The 15,629-nt window shown below is 40.4% G+C and overlaps 1 protein-coding gene across 3 annotated transcripts in view; it reads left to right on the top strand.

Annotated features, from left to right (window-relative positions):
* The window catches only part of LOC106083918 (spectrin beta chain), a 31,185-nt gene extending 15,927 nt beyond the window's left edge, over positions 1-15,258 (top strand). For 2 of the 3 annotated variants that reach the window (XM_013247238.2, XM_013247239.2), the window contains exons 2-9: positions 2,847-3,327; positions 3,461-9,047; positions 9,119-9,315; positions 9,407-9,575; positions 14,002-14,052; positions 14,204-14,307; positions 14,385-14,551; positions 14,629-15,258. In XM_013247238.2, coding sequence (XP_013102692.2) covers positions 2,866-3,327; positions 3,461-9,047; positions 9,119-9,315; positions 9,407-9,575; positions 14,002-14,052; positions 14,204-14,307; positions 14,385-14,551; positions 14,629-14,815 — 6,924 coding nt within the window. In that variant the 5' untranslated portion in view covers positions 2,847-2,865 and the 3' untranslated portion in view covers positions 14,816-15,258. The remainder of the gene's footprint in view (positions 1-2,846; positions 3,328-3,460; positions 9,048-9,118; positions 9,316-9,406; positions 9,576-14,001; positions 14,053-14,203; positions 14,308-14,384; positions 14,552-14,628) is intronic. The other variant, XM_013247240.2, reaches the window with a different exon arrangement.
* Positions 15,259-15,629: the final 371 nt, after the last annotated feature.

Raw genomic sequence — 15,629 nt, 5'->3', positions numbered from 1 at the left:
GAAATCCGTACTTGGGTACCGGAAGCCTCCTCCAAAAAACCCATGGTACGACCAAGAGTGTCGAGGTGCTACTGAAGCCAAGAATGCGGCATATAGAGCAACACTGCAATCAGTAGCAACGTGCCAGATGAAGGAGAGGTATCGGGAGAAAAGGAGAGAGGAGAAATGTCTATTCCGCAGAAAAAAAAGGAAATGGAAAGACGTGAGTGCGAGCGAATTGAGATGTACAGGAGTCAGAATGAAGTCCGGAAATTCTACCAAAGAATTAAACACCAAACCGATGGCTTTGGTGCAGGCATATCCTCCTGCAGAGACAAAGAAGGAAATCTGGAAACTGACAGAGATAACATGCTGAGGATATGGAAAGAACATTTTACCCAACTGCTAGTGCCCGATGTTGGCGGCGAAGAGGATACCGCAGAACCAATCCGTGATGATGGTATAGAATGTTTACCTCCTAGTCAGAATTAGGTCCTAGTAGCAGTAACCCGACTAAAGAACAACAAGGCAGCAGGAGCCGACTCTTGGATGCCAAAGATAATTTGTTCGAACACATAGCGAAAAAAATAGGCGAAAAATTTTTCAATTGGCCGCCTAGATCGTGCGATTTAAAGCCTTTAGACTTATTTTTTGTGGGACTTTGTTAAAGCTCATGTCTATACAGAGAAACCCGCTCCAATTGACGCATTGGAAGACAACATTGAAGCATTTATTCGTGAGATACCGGCCGATAAAAATTACTGCACCACTATTTCTGATAGAACCGATTGGAACTACGATATCCCTGGTAACAGAACAGCGTACTCTAAAGATCTAGAACTGGTTATATCGAAGAGGTTACCCGACCACTGCAGTGGGTATCAAGCAGATATCCTTGCAATTAAGGAAGTGGTGGAATGGCTAAGATATAATGTAATTACGACGATTGGCATAAATATCTTCTCAGACAGCCAGGCAGCCATTAAATCCCTGGAGAACGTATTTCTGAACAGAAAAACCGCACTCGACTGTCGCAGATCTCTCAACGAGATGGCTGAACAGTTCAAAATTCACCTGTTCTGGGTGCCGGGCCACAGAGTTATCCCAGGGAATTCTACAGCAGACGAGCTTGCGAGACAAGGAAGTACCTTACACATTCCAGGGACACTGGAATCTGTGGGTATGCCTCTAGCGACATGTAAACGAATGATAGATGGTCAAAAAGAGGGGGCTGTGAGCATTCCAAAACTATGTGGCCTCATCTAGACTTGAAGAGGTCTACTGCTTTGCTGTCATTGGCTAGAACAGATGTCTCAGTCATTGTGTCCGACATGACAGGTCACTGTCTAATCGGAAAATATGCTCACAGACTAAAGTTTGGCAGTAACGACTTTTGCAGAAGCTGTAGGGACATCGAGGATGAAGAGACTATAGAACATCTTCCGTGTGTGTGTGTGTCCCGCAGTAGGAGTTAGAACGAGTTCCTGTGTGATTTAGTGGAAGGCATCTAGCGAATGGACCATTTGAGGCGCAGTCAACATTTGCATGAAATAATCTTCATACATTAAATTATATGGACCGTACTATCGATTCAAATAAAGATTCCATGCATTTTTCTGCATTTTATGTGTGTTTTTTTAACTTTCCTATAGCTCTTAAAAAATTACCCTTTAATATCCTACTATCACTACTTCAGCAAACTGCCAGTATTACTGTGGAAAATGACTGATTAACGACCATTAACATTTGACAAGCCATAGAGGCGCAGAGGTTAGCATATCCGCCTATGACGTCGAACGCCTGGGATCAAATCCCAGCGTGAACCTCTACTAATGCTGGCTGGCTACATTTCGAGGTATCCTGACATGTTAAAACTTCTCTACCAAGTGGTGTCGGTATGCGGCACGCCGTTCGGACTCGGCATAAAAAGGAGGCCCTTTTCATTAAGCTTAAACTTTATTCAGATTGCATTCGATGATGTGAGAGAAGTATCCTCTGTTCCTTTATGGAATATTCATGGGAAATTTGATAGTTGACATAACATTTCACAAGTGATTGGCTGAAATGGATAAAACCTCAAACTCAAAAACTCTATTGTGGATGTGCAATGCCGATTTGGCCGAAATTTTGTTCGTGGGACATTCCATATTAGTACCAAATATGATACAAGTCAGTCTATAACCAGATAGGGAGCTATATAAATAAATCTCCCGATTTGACTACTTCAGACACTGGAAGACACCAATAAGATTCAGTCCGGCCGAACGTACCGCGCTTTTACTTGCTCGATTTATACTTTGTGTATATGTTTTTTCGTAAACCACAAAAGCAAAGATCAGTTGGGGTTAATATCTTTTTAATGCTCATAACTTTGGTTTTCATTTGGTAAGCACTTTTAGTGTTGGATTTTAGTTGGAGAACAGCTCATTCATTCTATTGTTTCATTTTTTGCATAGCACTAATTGAATTATACTCTAATAAATGTTATTACTTTTGAACGACATACACATACAGAAGGTAGGTATGCATACTTGTGCTCATTGTCCAGTGGACCTCGGTAATGAGAATATTCGCACTGTTAGATCATCCCAGCACTTGAGTAGGCATAGCAAAAACTTAAAACTTTTTTTCTAGATTACTTAATTAGTCTAATGTACGAATCAGGTTCTGGCTCTACCAATAGCTGACGTCACGAACTACTTATTTCCAATGACGGCATTAGATAACGTCGTCGTTGATTGTGGGAAGGAGGACAAAAGCGATTATATACTTAAACACTGATTGTTTAAAAGACATGCTTCCTTTTTGGTTGCTACTAAAGCAATTACATTCAATATTTTGCTTTGTTTTTTTTTCTTTCTTTGCAGAAATTAACTATCGAAAGCTATGACGACGGACATTTCAATTGTTCGATGGGATCCTAGTCAGGGTCCTGGCAACGAATACATCGACGAATATGAATACGATGGTGGTAACTCTAGTTCACGGCTTTTTGAACGTTCCCGTATCAAGGCCTTGGCCGAGGAACGTGAAAGTGTACAAAAGAAAACCTTCACCAAATGGGTAAACTCGCATCTGTGCCGTGTCAACTGTCGAATATCCGATTTGTATGTCGATATGCGAGATGGAAAACATTTAATAAAGTTATTGGAAGTATTGTCCGGCGAAAGACTGCCTAAACCCACAAAGGGTAAGATGAGAATTCACTGTTTAGAGAATGTGGACAAAGCATTGCAGTTTTTGCGTGAGCAGCGTGTGCATTTGGAGAATATTGGTTCCCATGATATTGTTGATGGCAATGCATCATTAAATTTAGGTTTAATATGGACCATTATTTTGAGATTCCAAGTAAGTATATTGAAATTTGTTAAACCGTAAGTTACAATATACCGAATCAAAGCTTTAAAGAACTGGCAAAGCTACTTCAGAGCCATAAAAATTAACCCCCCACCCGATGCCCTGTTATTCTCTTTCTTTTTAGATCCAAGATATAACAATCGAAGAAGTAGACAATAAGGAAACTAAGTCAGCCAAGGATGCTTTGCTATTGTGGTGTCAAATGAAAACCGCTGGCTACCACAATGTTAATGTACGTAACTTCACAACATCGTGGCGTGATGGTCTTGCCTTCAACGCCATTATCCATAAACACCGTCCTGATTTGGTGCAATTCGAAAAACTTTCGAAAGCAAATCCAATTCACAACTTGAACAACGCCTTTGATGTGGCCGAAGACAAACTTGGCTTGGCCAAACTCTTGGATGCCGAGGATGTTTGTGTCGAGCATCCCGATGAGAAATCAATCATTACTTATGTTGTAACCTACTATCACTACTTCAGCAAACTGAAGCAAGAAACTGTCCAGGGCAAACGTATTGGCAAGGTGGTCGGTATTGCCATGGAAAATGACAAAATGATTAACGACTATGAACATTTCACCAGCGATTTGCTGAAATGGATTGAAACAACTATCCAGGCTTTGGGAGAGCGTGTATTCGAAAACTCTCTGGTGGGTGTGCAGGGCCAGTTGGCACAATTTTCCAATTACCGCACCATTGAAAAACCACCAAAGTTTGTGGAAAAGGGAAATTTGGAAGTGCTTTTGTTTACGCTTCAATCCAAAATGAGGGCTAACAACCAAAAGCCATACACTCCCAAGGAGGGAAAAATGATTTCAGATATCAACAAAGCCTGGGAGCGCCTTGAAAAGGCTGAACACGAACGTGAACTGGCTCTGCGCGAGGAATTGATTCGCCAAGAGAAGTTGGAGCAGCTGGCTGCACGTTTCGATCGCAAGGCATCAATGCGTGAAACTTGGCTCTCGGAAAATCAACGCCTGGTTAGTCAGGATAACTTCGGTTTTGATCTGGCCGCCGTTGAAGCTGCTGCCAAGAAACACGAAGCCATCGAAACTGATATCTTTGCCTACGAAGAACGCGTTCAAGCTGTTGTGGCCGTATGTGATGAATTGGAATCGGAGCGCTATCACGATGTCAAGCGGATTTTGTTGCGCAAAGAGAATGTTATGCGTTTGTGGAACTATTTGCTTGAACTCCTGCGTGCGCGTCGTATGCGTCTGGAAATATCTCTGCAACTGCAACAGAACTTCCAAGAAATGCTATACATTCTGGACAATATGGAGGAAATTAAACAATTGTTGTTGACTGACGACTATGGCAAGCATTTGATGGGTGTTGAAGATCTTTTGCAGAAACATTCATTGGTTGAGGCCGACATCAATATTTTGGGCGAACGCGTGAAAGTTGTAGTACAAAATTCACAGAAATTCCTAAGCGACGATCCAGAGTCTTACAAGCCATGTGATCCTGAGATTATCGTCAGCCGTGTGCAACAATTGGAAGATGCCTATGCTGAATTGGTGCGCTTGGCTGTTGAACGCCGAAGCCGTTTGGAAGAAAGTCGCAAATTGTGGCAATTCTATTGGGACACCGCCGATGAGGAGAATTGGATCAAAGAGAAGGAACAAATTGTTTCCACTGATGACATTGGTCATGACTTGACAACTGTAAACTTGTTGCTTAGCAAACATAAGGCATTGGAATCTGAGATATCATCTCACGATCCCCAACTACAAAATGTTGCTAAAGTTGGTGCCGAGCTCATTACTGAGGGACACTTTGGTGCTGACCGAATTAAGGATCGTCTAAAGGAAATTCTTTCTAAATGGGATCATCTTCTCGATCTTACCAAATACCGACGTCAACGCCTAGAAAATGCTGTTGAGTACTTCCAATTGTTTGCTGATGCTGATGATGTCGATAACTGGATGTTGGACACTTTGCGCATAGTATCCAGTGAAGACGTCGGCCGCGACGAGGCGAATGTTCAGTCTCTTCTCAAGAAGCACAAAGACGTTGCCGACGAGCTTAAGAACTATGCCGAGGTCATCGATGCTTTGCACAAGCAAGCAGAGAATTTGAAATTGAACGATACGGAGAAGGCCAACGTCGACAAGCGTTTGGAAGCCATTGATACCCGTTATAAGGAACTCACAGAGTTGGGCAAATTGCGCAAGCAGCGCTTGCTTGACGCATTAAGTCTGTACAAACTTATGTCCGAAGCCGATGGCGTTGAACAATGGATCAAGGAGAAGACTAAGATGCTTGACACCATGACACCCGGAAAGGACATTGAAGATGTCGAAATCATGAAGCATCGTTTCGAAGGATTCGATAAAGAAATGAATGCGAATGCTTCTCGTGTGGCTGTTGTCAACCAGTTGGCCAGACAATTGTTGCATGTTGAACACCCCAACTCAGATGAAATTCTGGAACGTCAAAATCGTCTCAATGTGGAGTGGTCCAACCTCCGCGAAAAGGCCGAATCTAAAATGGATGAGCTTAAATCTGCTCATGGTGTGCAAACGTTCTACATCGAGTGCCGAGAAACAATTTCCTGGATTGAGGATAAGAAACGTATCCTTACTGAAACTGATAGTTTGGAGATGGATCTTACCGGTGTAATGACACTGCAGCGACGTTTAAGCGGCATGGAACGCGATTTGGCCGCCATTCAAGCCAAACTTTCCAGCTTGGGCAAAGAAGCCGATAGCATTGAAAGCGATCACCCAGAAGAGGCTCAAATTATACGCGACCGCATTGCTCAGATCGAACTTATCTGGGAGCAATTGACTCAGATGCTGAAGGAACGCGATTCCAAATTGGAGGAAGCTGGTGATTTGCACAGGTTCTTGAGAGACTTGGATCACTTCCAGACCTGGTTGACCAAAACACAAACCGATGTGGCTTCCGAAGATACACCAACCTCGCTGCCAGAAGCCGAACAACTGCTTAATCAACATCAATCAATCCGAGAAGAAATCGATAATTACACCGAAGATTATAAGAACATGATGGAGTATGGTGAACGCCTGACATCCGAATCGAATACTTCCGACGACCCTCAATACATGTTCTTGCGTGAACGTTTGAAGGCTCTGAAGGATGGTTGGGAAGAATTGCACCAAATGTGGGAGAACCGTCAAGTCTTGCTCTCTCAAAGCCTTGATCAACAATTATTCAATCGCGATGCGCGTCAAACTGAAGTTTTGCTTAGCCAACAAGAGCACTTCCTTAGCAAGGATGACACTCCGGTTAATTTAGAACAAGCCGAGAATCAACTAAAACGTCATGAAGCCTTCCTTACCACAATGGAAGCGAACGATGATAAACTCAATACTCTGTTGCAAGTTGCAGATACCCTTGTCGAGAAGGAGCACTTTGACGCCGACAAGATTGGAAAGCGAGCAGAAAACATTGCCAGTCGTCGTGATGATAATCGTCGTAGAGCCCTGGAGCAGCACGAGAAGTTGAAGAATCAAGTTAAACTTCATGAATTCCTTCAAGATTTGGATGAGCTATCCGAATGGGTGCAAGAAAAGTATGCCACTTCTCAGGATGAAACCTACCGAAGTGCTAAAACCATTCATTCCAAATGGACTAGGCATCAAGCTTTTGAAGCTGAAATCGCCGCAAACAAAGAACGCCTCTACGAGGCAGAGAAGGCCGCAGAAGAACTTTCCAAGGAAAAGCCCGAATTCAAGGATGTCATTCAACCTAAACTGAAGGAACTGGGCAAGCAGTTCGAAGACCTGGAAACACACACCAAAGAGAAGGGTGCTCTGCTATTCGACGCTAACCGCGAAGTCCTCGTGCAGCAAACTTGCGATGACATTGATTCCTACATCACCGAGTTAGAGAAACAAATTGTTACCGCGGACACTGGCAATGATCTAACATCCGTCAACATTTTGATGCAGAAACAACAGGTCATACAGACACAGATGGCCGTCAAGGAACGCCAAGTTGAAGAGATTGACAAACAAACCGAATATTTGAAGAAGACTGTTCCGGAGGAAAAGATTGAACCAATTGTAACCAAGAAGATTGCGGTTCTTGATCGCTTTGAAAAGATAAAGGCTCCTCTCATCGAACGCCAAAAGCAGTTGGAAAAGAAAAAGGAAGCTTTCCAATTTTGTCGCGATGTCGAGGATGAAAAATTGTGGATTGATGAAAAACTGCCTGTTGCCAACTCTTCGGACTACGGCAACTCTCTGTTCAATGTGCACGTTCTGAAGAAGAAGAACCAATCATTGGCCACCGAAATCGATAACCACGAACCACGTATTAATGCCATATGCAACAATGGCCGTAAACTTATTGACGAGGGCCACGAGGATGCTAAGAAATTCGAGGCTTTAATTAGCGACTTGACGCAGAAATGGCAAGAACTGAAGGACGCCGTTGACAACCGCAAGAAAAATCTCTTGGAGTCCGAAAAAATACAACAATACTTCTTCGACGCTCAAGAAGCTGAGTCGTGGATGAGCGAACAAGAACTATACATGATGGTCGAGGATCGTGGCAAGGATGAAGTGAGTGCCCAGAACCTAATGAAGAAACACGAGAATCTGGAACAGTCTATTGAAGACTACGCCAACACCATTCGTCAATTGGGTGAGGTGGCATGCCAGTTCAACACTGACGATGTGTCCAGCGGTGATGCTGTAGCTGTTAAACAGTCACAATTGGACAAATTATATGCCGGTCTGAAGGATTTGGCGGGCGAACGACGTGCCCGTTTAAATGAAGCCCTGCAATTGTTCATGCTTAACCGCGAAGTGGACGATTTGGAGCAATGGATCGCCGATCGCGAAGTTGTCGCCGGTTCGCAAGAGTTGGGCCAGGACTATGACCATGTGACTTTGTTGTCCGAACGCTTCAGTGAGTTTGCCCGCGATACTGAATCCGTTGGTGGCGAACGTGTAGCAAAGGTTAACAGTATTGCCGACAATCTGATTCAAGCCGGCCACTCAGATTCAGCCACAATTGCCGAATGGAAAGACAATCTGAATGAATCCTGGCAAGACCTATTGGAATTAATTGAAACGCGCACACAAATGCTTGCCGCTTCCCGCGAATTGCACAAATTCTTCCATGACTGCAAAGACGTTCTTAGCCGCATTATTGAAAAGCAACATGGCGTATCTGACGAATTGGGTCGCGATGCTGGTTCAGTCTCCGCTTTGCAACGTAAGCACTATAACTTCATGCAAGATCTAACCACCCTCTACGCGCAAGTACAACAAATCCAAGAAGAGTCTGCCAAATTGCAAGATTCCTATGCCGGTGACAAGGCTAAAGAGATCACGAATCGCGAACAAGAGGTCCTGCATGCGTGGGCGAACCTGCAAGCTATGTGCGATGCACGAAAACAAAAGCTGGCCGATACTGGTGACTTGTTCCGCTTCTTTAATATGGTACGCATTCTAATGATCTGGATGGAAGATTTGGTGCGACAAATGAACACATCGGAGAAGGCTCGCGATGTCTCTGGCGTTGAGCTGCTTATGAACAATCACCAAAGCCTAAAGGCTGAAATAGATACACGCGAAGACAACTTTTCGGCTTGCATATCCTTGGGCAAAGAGCTCTTGACGCGCAGTCATTATGCATCTGCCGACATTAAAGACAGACTCCTACAATTGAACAACAGTCGAAACTCATTGCTTCGAAGATGGGAGGAACGTTGGGAAAACTTACAACTAAGTATGATGTTTTTGATGTCATTTCTCAAACTGCCCCTTGTCATACTTTCTATCTATGCTATCTTTCTTTAGTTCTGGAAGTATATCAATTCGCTAGAGATGCTGCCGTTGCCGAAGCTTGGCTTATAGCTCAAGAACCATACCTATTGTCATCAGAATTGGGTCATACCATTGATGAAGTGGAAAATCTTATTAAAAAACACGAAGCTTTTGAAAAATCTGCTGCTGCCCAAGAAGAGCGTTTCAGTGCACTTGAGCGTTTAACAACCGTATGTCCTATAGATATTTTAGAATAATAATCTAGTTTTTTTATATGTACATATGTCTATGCTATTTGCATTTATTTATCCTACCGCTTAGTTTGAGCTTAAAGAAATGAAGAAACGTCAAGAGCAGGCGGAAGAGGCAGAGAGACAACGCATTAAGGAAGAGATGGAGGCTAAAGCGGCAGCCGAAGCAGCGGAACAAGCGAAACGAGAAGCTGAGAGACGCGATGTTGTCGATGTGGCAGCATCCGAGGAAGCAGCCGGTAAGTGTTTATTTCTAATAACTGTTGTTAAAAACTCACACAACAACAACAACAAAAAGAGTCATTATTAAAGACAAGTAGACATCGAAGTCCTTTGTAAGGCTCCATCTTCAACAACAAAAATATATAGCATACACATATTCAAAAGAAAGCAATTTTCCAGAATTTCCAAAATTAAAGTAAATACAAAAAAAATTGAAAAATTTTTCTGTCAAGTTGCCAAAAATTGTTACCAGTTACTATAGTTGATTAAGAGAATATAACACATTAACTACTTAACTGTTAGTTTATGGAGCTGCCATTTACAAAACTTATATGTGCCACTGTATATGAGCATTACTTGTGGGAAAAAATATTTCATTAATGGATTACGCCCACTAGGAGGGCACTTGAGACTTTTTTAAGATATACTACCCATAGACATACAGATTAAGTGTGAGACATCCACTGCGGCTATGAGACTTAAAGCGATGGAAGAATGGATAGAGGATAGTAGCAGGTCATACAATCGCGGTATAATCTAGGCAACGATAGGAAACCCGGATGGTTTAGAAGAGCTTTCCGATCGGATACCTGAGATGACACTTGACGTCGAGTGCGAGACACTTTCTTGGATTGACGGAACTGTGGTGGATCAAAGCTAGAGGACAAAGTGGACTTGGGGGTCTACATTGAGAACCCAGGGACAAAGATCTGTTTTCGACAGCCTGAGCATAATACGGTCCTGCAGACGGAGACTCGGGCGATTACGGAATACGCGAGGACGTCGAGTGTGGACATCTTTTCGGATAGTAAACTGGCCACCAGGGCAATAACCAGCAGGGCGGTAAAGTCACGAACAGTCTTGGAGTGTAAGAAGGAGATTAACGCCTTCTCTGAGGAGCCTTTGGGATCAACACAGTCCGAGTTAAAGGCGTGGCGGACGAACGAGCATGTAATACTGTGGAACAGCGTAACCGGTCGATGGGGAGGTCCGGATTATGAGAAGATGAGCCTATTACTGAAGTAAGAAGGAGGTCAGTGTAGCTTTCGGTATCATAACGTGACACCTATGAACAACTTTACCCAGGCGACTATTGGCTTCTTAGTGATCTTCGCAGCCAAAATAGGAAGCTATGTCATGGTGGGAATTTCTATATAACTGTAGAATCGGAAATCGACACGAATCTGTCGAAGTCAAAATAGTAAAAAAAATCTGTGAAAACATTTTCATTTGCCGTACTGAGTTCTTCACTGAGTGGAATTTGGGCGAAACGTTTCTCAACTTGGACCAACTTGAATTTTCGTGAATTTTAGTTCATTGTCTTTCAAATGCATAACCGTTGTTAGCAATTTTTTCAGGATTTCCATAATAAAAAGGAAACAATGTTTTGTGAAAACTTTCCACCGTGAAGGATGTTAATACCTACCTTAAATGATAAAAAACAAATGTTCATTGCATTGCATCGTTCATTAAGTAACACTACGCAAACATCACAATTTTCAAAAAAAAAAAATTGGTTAAAGACTGACGAAGATGGTCAGATTTATTGGTCTTCTTTTCAAGTAAAGGCGCGTCTTATGACAGGCCACTTTTTGTATTCACATGCAATTGAAAATGTTTGTCCAATTTGTCAATTTACATTCGATTCACAGCTGTATGTTATTTTCGTATGACATAACCTAAAATTTTGAGCAAAATCTGATTTTTTATGAGCAATAATTGTTGAAAGTTGTGAGAAAGCAGGTTAAATCTTAAATTTGTGAAAACAGTTTAGATGGGGTTGCTTTCATTTGACTGGCAACAAAAACATCTGATTTCTTTGTTTTTGTCAGAAGGAATAGAGCACGCTCTAATCGAAAGAAATTACATGTGCTATTTTGAAAAGTGATTTTCATATGTTAGTTTCGTTTGTATCACACGACATGTATAACTCTACATGTGCTAAATGTATAATAGTAATAGAGCCTTAAAATCCACAGTTTAGGTTCGAACATGTGTGAAACTGCTGTTTTTTACTTGCGGTATGGTGTTAACATTTTGCGATTTTTTCATTAAGGTGGGTATTAAGGTTAATTTTCACAGTGAGTTTCACTACAAACAAAATGTGAAATGTGACATTCGTCGAAATATGACACTCAATAAATGCGTGAACGCAATCTCATGGTAGCTGGTTGTACGTACCGGATTGGCCCGATAGAGTATTATCGGCAAGGGCTACCGCTTCAGTGTACAACACACAGCTACATCAACAACAACAAAACGTTTTTCAACATGATAAAAAAAACAAAATTTCGTTGCATTTTCTCTCATTATCTTTAAATAAAAAACAATTGTTAGCAAATAAAGTTCTTCCACCTGTATTTTTATGCGATAACACTACGCAAACAAGACAATTTACCAAAATAATGCTGATGGTAAAACATATGATGGAAGAGTTGCCTATATGTCTTTATATTGCAAAGAACGCTTTTTTGGAAATCTCTACAATAAGAGAAACTATGTTTTGTGAAAATTTTCCACGGTGAACAATCTTAATACCTACCTTTAGAGAAAATATCCAAATTTTGTCTTTGGAGAAAATGTTATCAAAAATTTTAGTCTGGCGAAAAGTTCATCCAAATTTTTGTCTTTGGAGAAAATGTTATCAAAAAATTTAGTCTTTGGCGAAAATTTCATCCAAATTTTTGTTTTTACACAATTTTTTATGTAATTTTGATTTTGAGGTGGGTGTTAAGTTCAGTTTTCACAGTAAAAGTCCACATAAAAAATTGTAAAAAAATCTGTGAAAAGTACAAAGTTCTTGACTGAGTTGAAATTTGGCGATCGTTAAAAGCGTGATGATAAAAAAAAGAAATTTTCGTCGCGTTGGCGTTAATAGTCTTTATATTATAAATCGCTTTCACATCTGTTTTATGATAACACTAACCAAACACAAACTTAATACCTACCTTTAGAGAAAATTTCTATCAAATTGTTAGCCATCTCTGTACAAGATTATTTTCTTATTGAAAAAGTAAAACATTCGTTGTTATTGCACAAGTAAAAGTTATGGTGATGATTAGAGTCCTGATTTGTATTCAAAATCTAAATTTTTATACCCTCCACCATAGAATGGGGGTATACTAATTTCGTCATTCTGTTTGTAACACCTCGAAATATGCGTCTAAGACCCTATAATAAAGTATATATATTCTTGATCGTCCTGTTATTTTAAGACGATCTAGCCATGTCCGTCCGTCTGTCTGTCGAAAGCACGCTAACGTTCGAAGGAGTAAAGCTAGCCGCTTGAAATTTTGCACAAATACTTTTTATGAGCGTAGATCGGATGGGATTGTAAATAGTTCAAATCGGTTCATGTTTTGATATAGCTGCCTTATAAACCAATCTTGGGCCTTGACTTCTTGAGCCTCTAGAGGGCGCAATTCTCATCCGATTTGACTGAAATTTTGCTCATGGTGTTTTGGTATCACTTCCAACAACTGCGCCATGTATGGTCCAAATCGGTCGATGTTTTGATATAGCTGCCATATAAACCGATCTTGAGCCTTGACTTCTTGAGCCTCTAGAGGGCGCAATTCTCATCCGATTTGACTGAAATTTTGCTCGTAGTGTTTTGGTATCACCTTCAACAACTGTGTTTAGTATGATAAACATCGGTTCATTATTTGGTATAGCTGTCATATAAACCGATCTTGGATCTTGACTTCTTGAGCCAATAGAGCGCAATTCTCATCCGATTTGGCTGAAATTTTTACAACGGTTTCTCCCATGACATTCAATGTACGTATCTAATATGGTCTGAATCGATCAATAGCTTAATACAGCTCCCATATAAACCGATCTCCCGATTTTGCCCTTTGAGCCCCTACAAGCCGCAATTCTTATCCGAATGAACTGAAATATTACATAATGACTCCTACAATATTCAGCATACAGTTATGGTCCGAATCGGACTATAACTTGATATAGCTCCAATAGCATAACAATTCTTATTGAATATTCTATGTTTGCTTAAAAAGACATACTGTACATAGAACTCGACAAATGTGATTAGCACGCTCTTACTTGTTGCCATCTTTATTTGGCAAATGCGTTGGTTTATTGCATATTTACCAGCTGAATTGAAGTTTTCTAGTCCATACATATAAGTTGTCAAAAAAAATTTTTATTGGAAAATACCACCGCATAAAAGATATGAAAATTTTGATTTTGTATAAAAATCCGGACTCTAGTGTGATGTTGCAGTCTGCAAAAAGCAAACAATAGCAATCGATTAATTTGGTTTTACTTCTTACATCTCTTAAGGATTTAGTCATGCATCTAAAATTTAATGATTGTGTGGTTGTTTTATTGTACCAAATGTTTGTTGTTTACATTGAAAACCATATTTCTTAGTAAATTATTTCATAATAAATACATTTTTCAATGCTTCGTGGAACACAGCTGTGGTCGATACTGCCGCTGAAGTTGAGCGTACGGCTGAGACACAAACAGGTATTGCATATAAATAAATACAAGCAAATGAAGATGCTCTGATGCTCTAAATCATGTTGTCTATTGTCAACAAATGAAAAATTTAGATAGAAATAAATAGTTTAATGTATATGGGCAGAATATTTTCAACTAAAATTAACATGTTTTGCAGAACGGGCGACAGCTGCCGCAGGTGAAGCTCATGAAGGCTATTTAACGAGAAAACATGAATGGGAGTCTACCACAAAGAAAGCATCAAACAGATCTTGGGATAAGGTATGTACAGTTAAAAATCGAATATTAATGATTATGATGGAACATAACATCGTGTTTATAATTTTTAACAATTAAAGGTATATACAGTGGCTCGAAGTGGTCGCATTTCATTCTTCAAAGAACAAAAGGGTTATAAGAGTAATCCTGAATTGACTTTCCGCGGAGAACCAGTATATGACTTGCAAGGGGCATCTGTTGAAATTGCCAGCGACTACACAAAGAAGAAGCATGTTTTAAGAGTCAAGTAAGTTTTTTTTAGACCACATTGTATCAGTAACAAAACTCAACGCTTTACATTTGTATTTTTTTTTTTGTTCATAGGCTTTCAAACGGCGGTGAGTTCTTACTGCAAGCCCATGATGATAATGAAATGTCACAATGGGTCTCTGCTCTGAAGAATCAAACTGATTCGGCAGCTGTTGCAGAAAGTAGATCCCAGACGTTACCAGCCACATCGCAAAAGGACGAACCAAAGCGTAGGTCTTTCTTTACTTTGAAGAAGAAGTAAATTAGGTAGGGCAACAACAAAACACCATAAACCAACACACACACACACACATTTACACCGCAACATTTATTTAACGCTTAAATAAATATAAAATTGTAAGGTTTAATAATTAAATTATAAATGATGAATGAAGAATAATAGTTATTATTTATATATTGCTTATATAATATAAAAACCCCGATAAGTGCACCATAAAAACAAAACAAAACAAAATGCTGCTATTAAATTTAATCTTACGTATATTGTATCTTATTTATTATTTAACGAAACAAAAACAACTTATAAGGAATCCAATCAAAAATAAAAAAACTCATGTATGCATTTGAATGTATTCAATAAAAATATAAATTTATTCCCTCTAAATTTTAATGAAAATCTTGGTAAAAACCCAATATCCTGGACAAACATGTTGAGAATAAAGGCGTGCAGAAAAACGAAACAGATATACCATGTGCCATCATGTTCCCTTGGGCCGGCACGGAATAACTATGAGCACCACACAGGCTATATCTTTGAGTTCCGCCCTGTGTGGTGTTTATTGTTATCACGAGAAGCTAAGCCGTTGAGTGGAGCGGCCGTGTTTTTATATCGCTCCTCAAAGAGAGAAAAAAATATATATATATATCCGTATGTCGGAATAGGTAAGCCAATTACGAAAAAAATTTTAAGCCTTTTGGAGTAGGCTAGAAATGGACTCCAAAGACACAACATCTGCGGCGTTGACGTCACACCCCAGCGTGTTGTCCTCCCCTCCTATAGGTAGTCAAAAATAGTGCTTCAAGCGCACAACCAGTCGTCAGACTAATTAATGAGG

This window comes from Stomoxys calcitrans, chromosome 4, assembly GCF_963082655.1.
Source record: "Stomoxys calcitrans chromosome 4, idStoCalc2.1, whole genome shotgun sequence".
Lineage (NCBI taxonomy): Eukaryota > Metazoa > Arthropoda > Insecta > Diptera > Muscidae > Stomoxys > Stomoxys calcitrans.
The sequence above is the reverse complement of the archived record's forward strand: the minus strand, read 5'-3'. Positions and strand labels throughout refer to the sequence as shown.